This window comes from Schistocerca serialis, chromosome 3, assembly GCF_023864345.2.
Source record: "Schistocerca serialis cubense isolate TAMUIC-IGC-003099 chromosome 3, iqSchSeri2.2, whole genome shotgun sequence".
NCBI lineage: Eukaryota > Metazoa > Arthropoda > Insecta > Orthoptera > Acrididae > Schistocerca > Schistocerca serialis.
Window position 1 is genome coordinate 717,558,235 of NC_064640.1, and position 12,951 is coordinate 717,571,185.

The 12,951-nt window shown below is 39.5% G+C and overlaps 1 protein-coding gene across 1 annotated transcript in view; it reads right to left on the bottom strand.

The window, feature by feature from the left end:
• The window catches only part of LOC126471122 (CLIP-associating protein 2-like), a 231,815-nt gene that overhangs the window by 42,830 nt on the left and 176,034 nt on the right, over nucleotides 1–12,951 (bottom strand). Inside the window, exon 18 of the mRNA XM_050099204.1 lies at nucleotides 9,546–9,663. Within this exon, the coding sequence (XP_049955161.1) occupies nucleotides 9,546–9,663 (118 nt within the window). The remainder of the gene's footprint in view (nucleotides 1–9,545; nucleotides 9,664–12,951) is intronic.

Sequence of the window (12,951 nt, forward strand, 5' to 3'; positions counted from 1 at the left end):
TGAGAAGACACATCCTGTTCATGGAACTGCAATGACAATATGCAGCGCTGCCCTCAGAACTGATTGCTGCCATCTGATTCTTAGCTGAGTGCTAGGTTTGAACCAGAGATTTCAATGGTTATGCAACAAGTTAGGCTGAGACTTCCAACACTTGGGCCAGCAGATTGAGAACTGTAGAGTTTTCCTAAATTGATAAGGGGTGTGCTACACATCAGAGGCTGCTACACAAGTTGCTGATTGGATGCAGGGTGCACACAAGCTATTGTTAACTACTATTATTATAATAATTATTATTATTATTTCAATTTGATTACTGATCCAGTTTAAGATAATGATAGCTATAGGAGGCCTTGAAGTTTTAGTCTAAGATCTGAAGAAATGTCCCCCTCAGAAAAAGACAATTACAATCTTAGTGATCAGCTGTTAATGCACAGCAGTATGAGTTTCAGGGTAAATCAAAGTGTATATCGAAAGGATAGGTTAGTGGTAAATTGAGGTGGTGTATTCATCACAGTAGGCAAGAAATTTCACTGAGATAAAAACTGATGCTGCATTCAAGATGGCGTGGGCAAGAGTCAGATTCAAGGGTGAGTGCAAGCTTAGGAGTTGCTCTGTTGCCCACCAGAACCATCCCCTCACCTCAGTATTACATACATTTCCCAGTCATACTGTAATCATAGCAGGAGACTTTAATCATCCAGCAATCAGTTGGGAAAATTACAATTTTGTAAGGAGTTGACATGACAGAAAAACTTTGAAACAATACTAATTGCTTTCTCCGAAAATTATTTGGAACAAGTACTACAGAAGCCCGCTCAATGAGGGAAGTATATTACATCTCATGGCAACAAATAGTACAACAGCATGTGATGGAGGAGATCCTTCATGGTATACAATTTATGTAAACCTAAAGAAACATATGCTACTTGGCACATAGATAGTCGTTTTTCCCTAGCTCTATTTGCGAGTGGAATGGAAAGTACATCATACAGTATCATGCAGATTATGATCGTAGATGTAGATCTATATTTGTTGAACAGCAGATGTAAAACAGAATGTTAGGCTACAGACAGACGGATGCTGAATAACGCACATTTCCTTGTTAACGGGGCTACGAGGGAAAACTTCCATGACTATCGCTACAGAATCTTGAAAAATCCAATGCAATTCTGGTCATATGTAAAGGTTGTAAGCAGCACCATAGTTAGTGTCCAGGAACTCATGGATGATACAGGAATTGAAATAGAGGGTAGTAAACCAAAAGCATAAATGTGGAACTCTTGTTTCCAAATGTTTCTTAACTATTGAATGAAGTTCCAGGACCCAATAGACCCCTTATAAAATTATATGAAGAATTCTGTGGCTGAGTCAGTCTCTCTTTTAAGCATAATGTATCACGAATCTGCAGGAAGGGGGATGATGACTGTCCCCAGTGGCTGGAAGAAAACACACGTCATGCACATCGACAAGATGAGCGGCAGAAGTGATGCACAAAACTATTGTTCAGTTTCATTGACATCCATCTGCTGTAGGACAGTCTGAACTTAAACATAATGAGGTACTTCAAAGAGAATGACCTCGTCTGCCAACCAGCGTACATTCTGAAAACATTGGTCATGTAAAACTAACTAACATATTTTGCACATGACATACTTAAAGCGAAGGACCAAAGTAGTTTGGTACACACAGTATTTATTGACTTTGACTGTATTGAGAATTTCTTTGAAGTATTGATTAGGATGTCAATGAGGCAGTCTTTCTGTTCTCGCAGCAGGACAGACGAGTACATCCTTCATTTATGAATTATTTTTATGAGCTTAAAACAGGAGTGATTTATTTTCAGTTATCTGGGTGGTTACTAGATTAATTTTTAAATTTGAACCATGGACCTTGCCGTTGGTGGGGAGGCTTGCGTGCCTCAGCGATACAGATAGCCGTACCGTAGGTGCAACCACAACGGAGGGGTATCTGTTGAGAGGCCAGACAAACGTGTGGTTCCTGAAGAGGGGCAGCAGCCTTTTCAGTAGTTGCAAGGGCAACAGTCTGGATGATTGACTGAGCTGGCCTTGTAAGAATAACCAAAACGGCATTGCCGTGCCGGTACTGCGAACAGCTGAAAGCAAGGGGAAACTACAGCCGTAATTTTTCCCGAGGGCATGCAGCTTTACTGTATGATTACATGATGATGGCGTCCTCTTGGGTAAAATATTCCGGAGGTAAAATAGTCCCCCATTCGGATCTCCGGGCGGGGACTATTCAAGAGGATGTTGTTATCAGGAGAAAGAAAACTGGCGTTCTACGGATCGGAGCGTGGAATGTCAGATCCCTTAATCGGGCAGGTAGGTTAGAAGATTTAAAAAGGGAAATGGATAGGTTGAAGTTAGATATAGTGGGAATTAGTGAAGTTCGGTGGCAGGAGGAACAAGACTTCTGGTCAGGTGACTACAGGGTTATAAACACAAAATCAAATAGGGGTAATGCAGGAGTAGGTTTAATAATGAATAGGAAAATAGGAATGCGGGCAAGCTACTACAAACAGCATAGTGAACGCATTATTGTGGCCAAGATAGATACGAAGCCCACACCTACTACAGTAGTACAAGTTTATATGCCAACTAGCTCTGCAGATGACGAAGAAATTGAAGAAATGTATGATGAAATAAAAGAAATTATTCAGATTGTGAAGGGAGACGAAAATTTAATAGTCATGGGTGACTGGAATTCGAGTGTAGGAAAAGGGAGAGAAGGAAACATAGTAGGTGAATATGGATTGGGGGACAGAAATGAAAGAGGAAGCCGCCTGGTAGAATTTTGCACAGAGCATAACATAATCATAACTAACACTTGGTTTAAGAATCATGAAAGAAGGTTGTATACATGGAAGAACCCTGGAGATACTAAAAGGTATCAGATAGATTATATAATGGTAAGACAGAGATTTAGGAACCAGGTTTTAAATTGTAAGACATTTCCAGGGGCAGATGTGGACTCTGACCACAGTCTATTGGTTATGACCTGTAGACTAAAACTGAAGAAACTGCAAAAAGGTGGGAATTTAAGGAGATGGGACCTGGATAAACTAAAAGAACCAGAGGTTGTACAGAGATTCAGGGAGAGCATAAGGGAGCAATTGACAGGAATGGGGGAAATAAATACAGTAGAAGAAGAATGGGTAGCTTTGAGGGATGAAGTAGTGAAGGCAGCAGAGGATCAAGTAGGTAAAAAGACGAGGGCTAGTAGAAATCCTTGGGTAACAGAAGAAATATTGAATTTAATTGATGAAAGGAGAAAATATAAAAATGCAGTAAGTGAAACAGGCAAAAAGGAATACAAACGTCTCAAAAATGAGATCGACAGGAAGTGCAAAATGGCTAAGCAGGGATGGCTAGAGGACAAATGTAAGGATGTAGAGGTCTATCTCACTAGGGGTAAGATAGATACCGCCTACAGGAAAATTAAAGAGACCTTTGGAGATAAGAGAACGACTTGTATGAATATCAAGAGCTCAGATGGAAACCCAGTTCTAAGCAAAGAAGGGAAAGCAGAAAGGTGGAAGGAGTATATAGAGGGTCTATACAAGGGCGATGTACTTGAGGACAATATTATGGAAATGGAAGAGGATGTAGATGAAGATGAAATGGGAGATATGATACTGCGTGAAGAGTTTGACAGAGCACTGAAAGACCTGAGTCGAAACAAAGCCCCCGGAGTAGACAATATTCCATTGGAACTACTGACGGCCGTGGGAGAGCCAGTCCTGACAAAACTCTACCATCTGGTGAGGAAGATGTATGAGACAGGCGAAATACCCTCAGACTTCAAGAAGAATATAATAATTCCAATCCCAAAGAAAGCAGGTGTTGACAGATGTGAAAATTAATGAACTATCAGCTTAATAAGTCACAGCTGCAAAATACTAACACGAATTCTTTACAGACGAATGGAAAAACTAGTAGAAGCCAACCTCGGGGAAGATCAGTTTGGATTCCGTAGAAACATTGGAACACGTGAGGCAATACTGACCTTACGACTTATCTTGGAAGAAAGATTAAGGAAAGGCAAACCTACGTTTCTAGCATTTGTAGACTTAGAGAAAGCTTTTGACAATGTTGACTGGAATACTCTCTTTCAAATGCTAAAGGTGGCAGGGGTAAAATACAGGGAGCGGAAGGCTATTTACAATTTGTACAGAAACCAGATGGCAGTTATAAGAGTCGAGGGACATGAAAGGGAAGCAGTGGTTGGGAAGGGAGTAAGACAGGGTTGTAGCCTCTCCCCGATGTTGTTCAATCTGTATATTGAGCAAGCAGTAAAGCAAACAAAAGAAAAATTCGGAGTAGGTATTAAAATTCATGGAGAAGAAATAAAAACTTTGAGGTTCGCTGATGACATTGTAATTCTGTCAGAGACAGCAAAGGACTTGGAAGAGCAGTTGAATGGAATGGACAGTGTCTTGAAAGGAAGATATATGATGAACGTCAACAAAAGCAAAACAAGGATAATGGAATGTAGTCTAATTAAGTCGGGTGATACTGAGGGAATTAGATTAGGAAATGAGGCACTTAAAGTAGTAAAGGAGTTTTGCTATTTGGGGAGCAAAATAACTGATGATGGTCGAAGTAGAGAGGATATAAAATGTAGGCTGGCAATGGCAAGGAAAGCGTTTCTGAAGAAGAGAAATTTGTTAACATCCAGTATTGATTTAAGTGTCAGGAAGTCATTTCTGAAAGTATTTGTATGGAGTGTAGCCATGTATGGAAGTGAAACATGGACGATAAATAGTTTGGACAAGAAGAGAATAGAAGCTTTCGAAATGTGGTGCTACAGAAGAATGCTGAAGATTAGATGGTTAGATCACATAACTAATGAGGAAGTATTGAATAGTATTGGGGAGAAGAGAAGTTTGTGGCGCAACTTGACCAGAAGAAGGGATCGGTTGGTAGGACATGTTCTGAGGCATCAAGGGATCACCAATTTAGTATTGGAGGGCAGCGTGGAGGGTAAAAATCGTAGAGGGAGACCAAGAGATGAATACACTAAGCAGATTCAGAAGGATGTAGGTTGCAGTAGGTACTGGGAGATGAAAAAGCTTGCACAGGATAGAGTAGCATGGAGAGCTGCATCAAACCAGTCTCAGGACTGAAGACCACAACAACAACAACAACAACATTGCATATTTGGGTACTTACTATACACAGTATAGCATTTTAATACCTGGGTAGTGTAGTGTGAATAGGGACTATGTAATGTAGTCCAGTGTGGATATGAACTGGGACTGCTGTATTCGTATGCAAGTTGAATTGGTGAACCTTCACTCAAAGCTCAATGCGGTGCTGTCTTCAGTCACTCAGCTTGAGGCTGCTGCCGATGGGCGTCACTGCGGAGGGCTGAAAGTGGGGATCTATAGTATGTCCAGCACATTCCATGTGTCCCTCGACTGGTCCACTACTGTTGATGTCCCTGTTATTGCCCACACTGAGGTTGACCCCTCACCAGTGGCTGAATGGGAGGTCATCCCAAGGTGTGACAGGCAATGAAAGACTTTCTGAGATGGGAGGGGAGACTGATCAAAATACCTCTCTGCTTTGTCTGGCAAACAGGATCATGGTACTATCTACAGCTGATACACATCCTGAGCCACACGTAGTTGCTTGCCCTGTTCTAGAGGAAGCCTCTCAACCTGCAAGGTTGCAGAGGGTAGGATCAACAGCCGTTGGAAGCTCTAATGTTAGGCACGTAATGGCACCCATTAGGGACATGGCTACCATGGATGGGAAGAAATCCAGTGGGCACTCTGTGTGCATACCTGGCGGAGTCACCCAAGAGGTGGCATGGGTCCTTCTGAATGCCACAAAAAGTAAAGGATGTAGGTGGTGGCTCATGTACGTACCAACAATAAATGTTGCTTTGGATCAGAAGAGATTCTCTCTGGTTTCAGGTGGCTAGAAGAAATGGTACAGACTGCCGGTCTTACTTGCAAGATGATGGCAGAGATCACCATTTGTAGCATCATCTACAGGGTTGACTGTTGACCTTCAGTTATAGACCTTTGATACAGAGCTGAGTGAAGGGTCTGAATCAGAGGCTCCGACAGTTCTGTAACCATGTAGACTGGAGGAGCCTCGAGTTGCGCCACAGGATGGTGGGCAGGTCAGAGGTCCACTGAACACAGAAAGTGTTGAGTGGGGAGGAAGGGGGGTGCACGCGTGTGGATTGGACTGGGTGATTTTTTAGGTTAGAGGGCCTCAGGGAAAGACAAAATAAGTTTCAATTTTGAAGAGTGATGGCCAGGCACAGAACAAGGGTTGACATAGGAACCGTAGGTATTATATTAGTAAATTGTCGTAGTTGTGTTGGGAAAGAACAAAAGAACCAGGGGCTAGAAAGCACTGAAGCACAATTCGTTCTAGGTAAACAACAGAAAAATTGAGCCAAAATTATTACAAAAGACCTGACGTTGTTCAGAGAGGATACATTTAAATACAGTTGGTGGTTACTGTTAGAAGTAGTCTAACGAAGTTTGGACAAGAAGAGAATAGAAGCTTTCAAAATGTGGTGCTACAGAAGAATGCTGAAGATTATATGGTTAGATCACATAACTAATGAGGAGGTATTGAATAGAATTGGGGAGAAGAGGAGTTTGTGGCACAACTTGACCAGAAGAAGGGATCGGTTGGTAGGACATGTTTTGAGGCATCAAGGGATCACCATTTAGTAATGGAGGGCAGCGTGGAGGGTAAAAATCATAGAGAGAGACCAAGAGATGAATTCACTAAGCAGATTCAGAAGGATGTAGGCTGCAGTAGGTACTGGGAGATGAAGAAGCTTGCACAGGATAAAGTAGCATGGAGAGCTGCATCAAACCAGTCTCCGGACTGAAGACCACAACAACAACAACAACAACAACAACAAAGTAGATAGTTCCTGTGAGTTAGTATATGTAGAGGTTATACTCAACAACTAGAATAAATTAATAATTGGTTCCTTTACTGACCTCCAAAGTCAGATGATACAGCTGCTGAACAGTTCAAAGCAGTCTTCTTTCGAACAGGTACCCCACTCATACAATTATACTTGTTGGTGACTTCTGTCTAGCCTCAATATGTTAGCAAAATAACATATTTGAAGTCAGTGGCAGATACAAAACATTGGCCGAAACTGTACTAAATTGTTTGTTCGAAAATTATTTTAAACAATTAGGTCAGGAGCCCACTAAAAGTGTGAATGGAGGTGAAAACACACTTGACATCTTAGCAACAAATAAACCTGATCAAATTGGGAGCATTGTGATGAATTCAGGGTACAGTGAATGCAAGGTCGTTGTAGCGAGACTGAATACCGCAACACCCAAACCTAACAAGAATAAACACAAAATATACCTATTTAAAAAGCGGAAAAAATTCGCCCGACGCTTTCTTAAGGGACAGCCTCCATTCCCGATGAACTAACTATAAAAGTGTCGACCACATGTAGCTTATATTCGAAGGAATGGTATCAAAGCAACAGAGAGATTTATACCAAACAAATTAATAGCAGATGGAAATAAACTCCAATAATACAAAAAACAGGTCAGAACACTGTCGCACAAGCAACAAAAAAGCATCCCAAATTTAAAAGAATGCAAAATCTCCAAGGTTGGTGATGTTTTACAGAAGCTTGAAATTTAGGGTGAGCTTCAATGCAAGGTGATTTTAATAGTTTTCACAACAAAACTCTGTTTTGACATGTGGTAGAAAATCCAGAGAGACTCTGGTCATACTGGCAAGACACTATCAACACCTTCAATGCACGATAGTGAAGGTCATGTTGTCAATGACAGTGCCAATAAGATGGAGTTAAAATACAGTTTTCTGAAATTCCTTTACCAAAGAAGATAACATAAGTTTTCCAGAATTCGAATCAAGAGCTCCTGCCAACATGAGTAACTTAGATGTCGATATCATCAGTGTAGCAAAAAAAGCTAAATCACTTAATAAAGTCCTCCACTCCAGATTGTATACCAATTAGAGTATGCTGATATAATAGCTCCATGCTTAACAATCATATACAACCACTCACTTGCCAAAATATCCTAACCTACAGACTGGAAAGTTGCAAAGGTCACACCAATACTGGAGTAAGAGTATGAGTAATCCAGTGAATTACAGACCCATACCACTAATGTTGATTTGCAGCAGGATTTTGGAACACATACTACGTTTGAACCTTACGATTCTTAAACCAAGTGTTAAGAATGTTTAAATTATGCTGTGTCCAAAATTTTACCAGGTGCCTTACTCTTTCATTCCTTTTCCCAGTACATATTCATCTTTTTTTTCTTCTTTCTTTCTTTCTATTTTTCCTTCTCTTCTCTTTACTACTGTCAAATTCCAGTCTCCCTTCAAAATTAGGTTTTCCTTTCCCCTTAACTACCTGAACAACATTATATTTCTTATTTCCCATTTCAACTGCACAGCTCTCACCACATCTCTCTGGCCTCCATTCTCCTGGACCCTGTCAAATCATTTAGTTTAGTCTCATCAACATGACATTCTCACTACATCGCTCTGCCCTCTATTCTTCTGGACCCTGTCAAATTATTTATAGAATTTTAGTCTCATCAACATTACATTCTCAGAGTGTTTTCCAGTCACATTTATTTTAGAGGTACACACACACACACACACACACACACACACACACACACACAAATTCTCTCTTTTCTGCAGTTTAGTAATGTTCTCTAACTTCTCAGGTTCACCACTATGTTCACTGCTTTAGAGGACTAACTGTCAAACTTTGTATCTGCCAGCACCTCCTATATACATTTTTCTGTACTACTGCATGTCTCAATCTTTCACTTTTGACCTTCCTTCACCCTGAAGATATGCAAAACGACATATAACTGTCATAGTGTGTGATGAGTTAAGATATATGAGGGTTCTACTGTAACGCTCTTAGAATGCATGAAAGACAATTAACGCTTCTACTATTTGGTGAGTTGTTACCTCTACATTTTCATTAGTTATTCTAGAAATTTGGTAAAACAATAATACTAAGTTACCTTATCTGCAAAATGTCAATTTCAAAAATAATGTTTTTGTAAATTTTTGACTTACAAGAATACGAACAGTAAGAGTGAAACTGAAGAGAATGAACTGCTTTTATTTCTGTGTATTCCATGCCAGTTTTCATAATGCTGAAAACTTTATGTTCAGTTTCCTCGTAGTTACGTGTGTTGCCAAAAAAATTATATGTAGCCTTAAGGCTTATAAAAAATATTCAGTTCCTTTTTTAAGTGAGTGCAAAATTATGCTTTGATTTTTACTCAGCATGTTTCAAAAAGGGAATTTTTATACCAACAAGTAAACATAGTATTTAGATCACAAGTAGTCATCTGAGTGTTCTGGCCCTTCTCCATTTCTATAAATGTAATCTAAAGAAAGAATTGCATGTCTATGAACTACTGTCAGACTTAGCACATATATTTATGTTACACAGGTGTACACACAAAAAAGAAAAAAAATAGTGACACAATACACTCAAAATAACAATGGGACACTTACCAAGGCATCAGCTAGTGCAGACTCAGCTTCCCGACTCTGTTGTAATATTTTTTGGGCCATCACTGGTCGGGACTGTCCTTGGCGATCACTCACATTGCCAATATGTCCAGACCTCCCTCTGTAGAAAATACAAATTCCAAGTTCAGAACAAATTCTATTACGAGTATAGTTTAAATAAATACTGAAAAATGCAACATCACAGAGTGTTAAGTCACATTCGTATAAAATACTCTTAAATCACATCACATATTTCAAGAATATTACAGTTAAATTTATTTTTCCCATTCAGTCATTCCCTTTTTTAAAGCTCTGTACTTCTTATTCCTGAAAACAATACTAAGTCTGGTTTGTTGTTACTAAAATTCAACTGTACTTTTCATATCACCAAGTACTGTTCATAAAAAATGTAATAGGGAGACAATTTCTAATGAATCATAATGGATAGCAAAGCGCTGTAATATTCATACCAACCTTTGGGTTATCATTAGTTTTACTTAAAAAAAAAAAAAAAAAAAAAAAAAAAAAAACGAGTTATGGTGGACATAGGATATATTACACAAATTAAATAATAATGTCTGTAATAAAGAAAGAAAATTAAACATACATTCACATGCTCAAATAATGTCTTAACTGGTACATCAATATGCTTTAAACATGGACCTGAAAAATTCACATTTGTGATAAATGCTAATATCTGTGCAAATTCCAGCTCAAAATGCAAACTACCTAATAAATGCTACTTTGTAAAATGTACCTAAGTGAACAGGATGGGAGTAACTGAAAACTGATAAAAATTGTAACATGTTGACCAGTACGGCCTATCAGTTTGCAGTTGCTACTGTTCAGCCATAAGACAACACAATTAAACGTATCAAATACATCAACAAATAAGTTGATTTCAAACTCAATTACACTCAACATTTCAGCTATCATTAATTCACCCTTTTGCCTTTGGTTTTGTAGAGATAGTGGCCTTAAACATAATGTTACTGGCCTTAAACATAATGTTATTTTTAGCGAGGCCTTAAACATAATGTTATTGTTAGCGACTAGCAAGCGATCACTGCATGTCAACATCATTTGATTTCTATCGATTCACCTATTTCAGTCAGCTACCCAACCAGAAGTCTTCCTGGAATGCATGCATATATTTCAGTTCTGCTTCTACTATCTTGTTGGTTCTATCTGCATTCTGTAGTGTTACCAAATATGGATGTACATCTACATACCTACTCCATACGGTGAGTAGCTACTAGTCATTTCCTTAGCTGTTCCATTATTAAATGTGGTGAGGGAAAAACGACTATCTATAAGCCTCTGAAAGAGCCCTAATTTCTCTTACTTGATCTTTATGGTCCTTATACGAAATGTACGTCAGCGGCAGTTGAATCAATCTGCAGTCAGGTCCAAATGCTGATTCTCTACATTTTGTTGATAGTATTCTGTGAAAAGAACATAGTCTTCCCACCAGGGACACGCTGTGATATTCACATGCTAATCGAACCTACCAGTAACAAATCTAACATCCTGGTCTGAATTGCTTTGATGCCTTCCTTTAATCTGACCTACTGGGTATCCCAAAGATTCGAGTAGTAGCCAAGTATGGGTCATACTTCTGTTCTATATGCAGTCTTCTTTACAGATGAACCACACTTTTCTAAAATTCTTCTACTAAATCATAATCGACCATTGCCTTCTACTGCAGTCCTTATGTCCGCATTGCATCTCGTATCACTTTGCAACATTACAGATAAATATTTAATTGAAGTGACCACATTAGCAGCACAGTGCTAATGCTGTATCTGAACAATACTGGAGTATTTCTCTTATTCATCTACATTAACTTACATTTTCCTACATTTGGAACTAGCTGCCATTCATCACACCAACTATAAATTTTCTCAAAATCATCTTATATCCTCCTACAATTACTCAACAATGACATCTTCCCATACTCCACAGTGTCATCAGCAAACAGCAGACTGATGCTCACCTTGTCTGCCAAATCATTTATGCATATAGAAAATAAGAGCGGTCCTATCACATTTCCCTGTGGCACTACTGTCCCACCCCCAAACTAACCAACCAGTATGCCCAGCCTACGAAGTCTGACATCTGTAATAAAGGGTGGCCGCCAAACCCTATGACGCCTGGACGTGTTTTCACCTTGGTTTCGCCACATGTTTAAGAAACTTACCACAGCATTCCTTGAACATTCAACAAGTCGTGCAGTTTTCAAAATGCTTGTACCAAGCCTCCAGGCCATCACAATCTGCCCTGGATATAACTTGGATAGATCACGTGCATTCCCATTCTACACATAGACAGTACGATCACTGACAATATTTGTACCGTGCAAGTGTCTGACTATCAGTCATTCTGCGCCAGGTGATGCTGCTATCGCCTGGATGAGTTTATATCGACAGTAGGTCGGCGGTCATAATGTTCTGGCTGATCAGTGTACATAGGTAAGATGATGCATACTGCTGAACATGCTTGATGAGAACACTAATAGAACACCACACTGCAGCAGCATAACAAGTCAGCAGTTGCAGAACATTGCCTATCGGAATCGTATGGAATGTATTATGATCATACTACACAGACTTCTAACTTAGGGAACTGTGTCATTAAAGGATTATTGAGATTGGGTATGGGAACTGCTGACCAGTCTTTAGTAAGAGCTGAGAATCCACTGATTAAGAAGAGGAAGGAGATATCTCACAATTAACTGATTTTGGTGGAAAGTGGAGCAACAGCAGAGATTCCACCAGGATGCATCCCTGGTCACGAACTGTGGCTAGAGCAATGTGTCAACACGATGTGGAAGAGCACCGCACCAGTCCCTAAGCATTCAGTTCACCATCAGCACACCCAATGATGGCAATGTGGCTGATTGTCGAAATACTGTGCCCATTGCACATTCACATCTGGCTGTTCACCCGTGAACTATTTCACCATGAATTATGCTTGAAGAATCAGTTACCCATTGTTGAAAGCTTACATTGTGCTTAATGACAGAAACAATATAAAGACAGTTTCAGGAAAAGTAATGTTCAAGTTTTTGTAAAAGCCAATATTTCATTAGATATGCTGCAAAATCACGAAATACCAATTCTCGAAAGAAGATGAACCATGCATGAGGACTTTATGTGAGAAATATTTACCAGTTAAGTTATTTATATTTCAGATTTGAGACTTTTGTCAATTTTGAAAATAAAAGGCAAAGCAGACCTCAGATTTAGTACACTAATTTAGAGAATATGCGTTTTTTGTGCGCACACACAAAAGACTATCAGCTTATCTGCACTCATTTAGTGGTGAATATAAGTGCTGTCTCAAGTCTGCTGTTCACTGTTGCTACTAAACCTTAAATGTCACATCGGAATTACCAAAGTCACACACG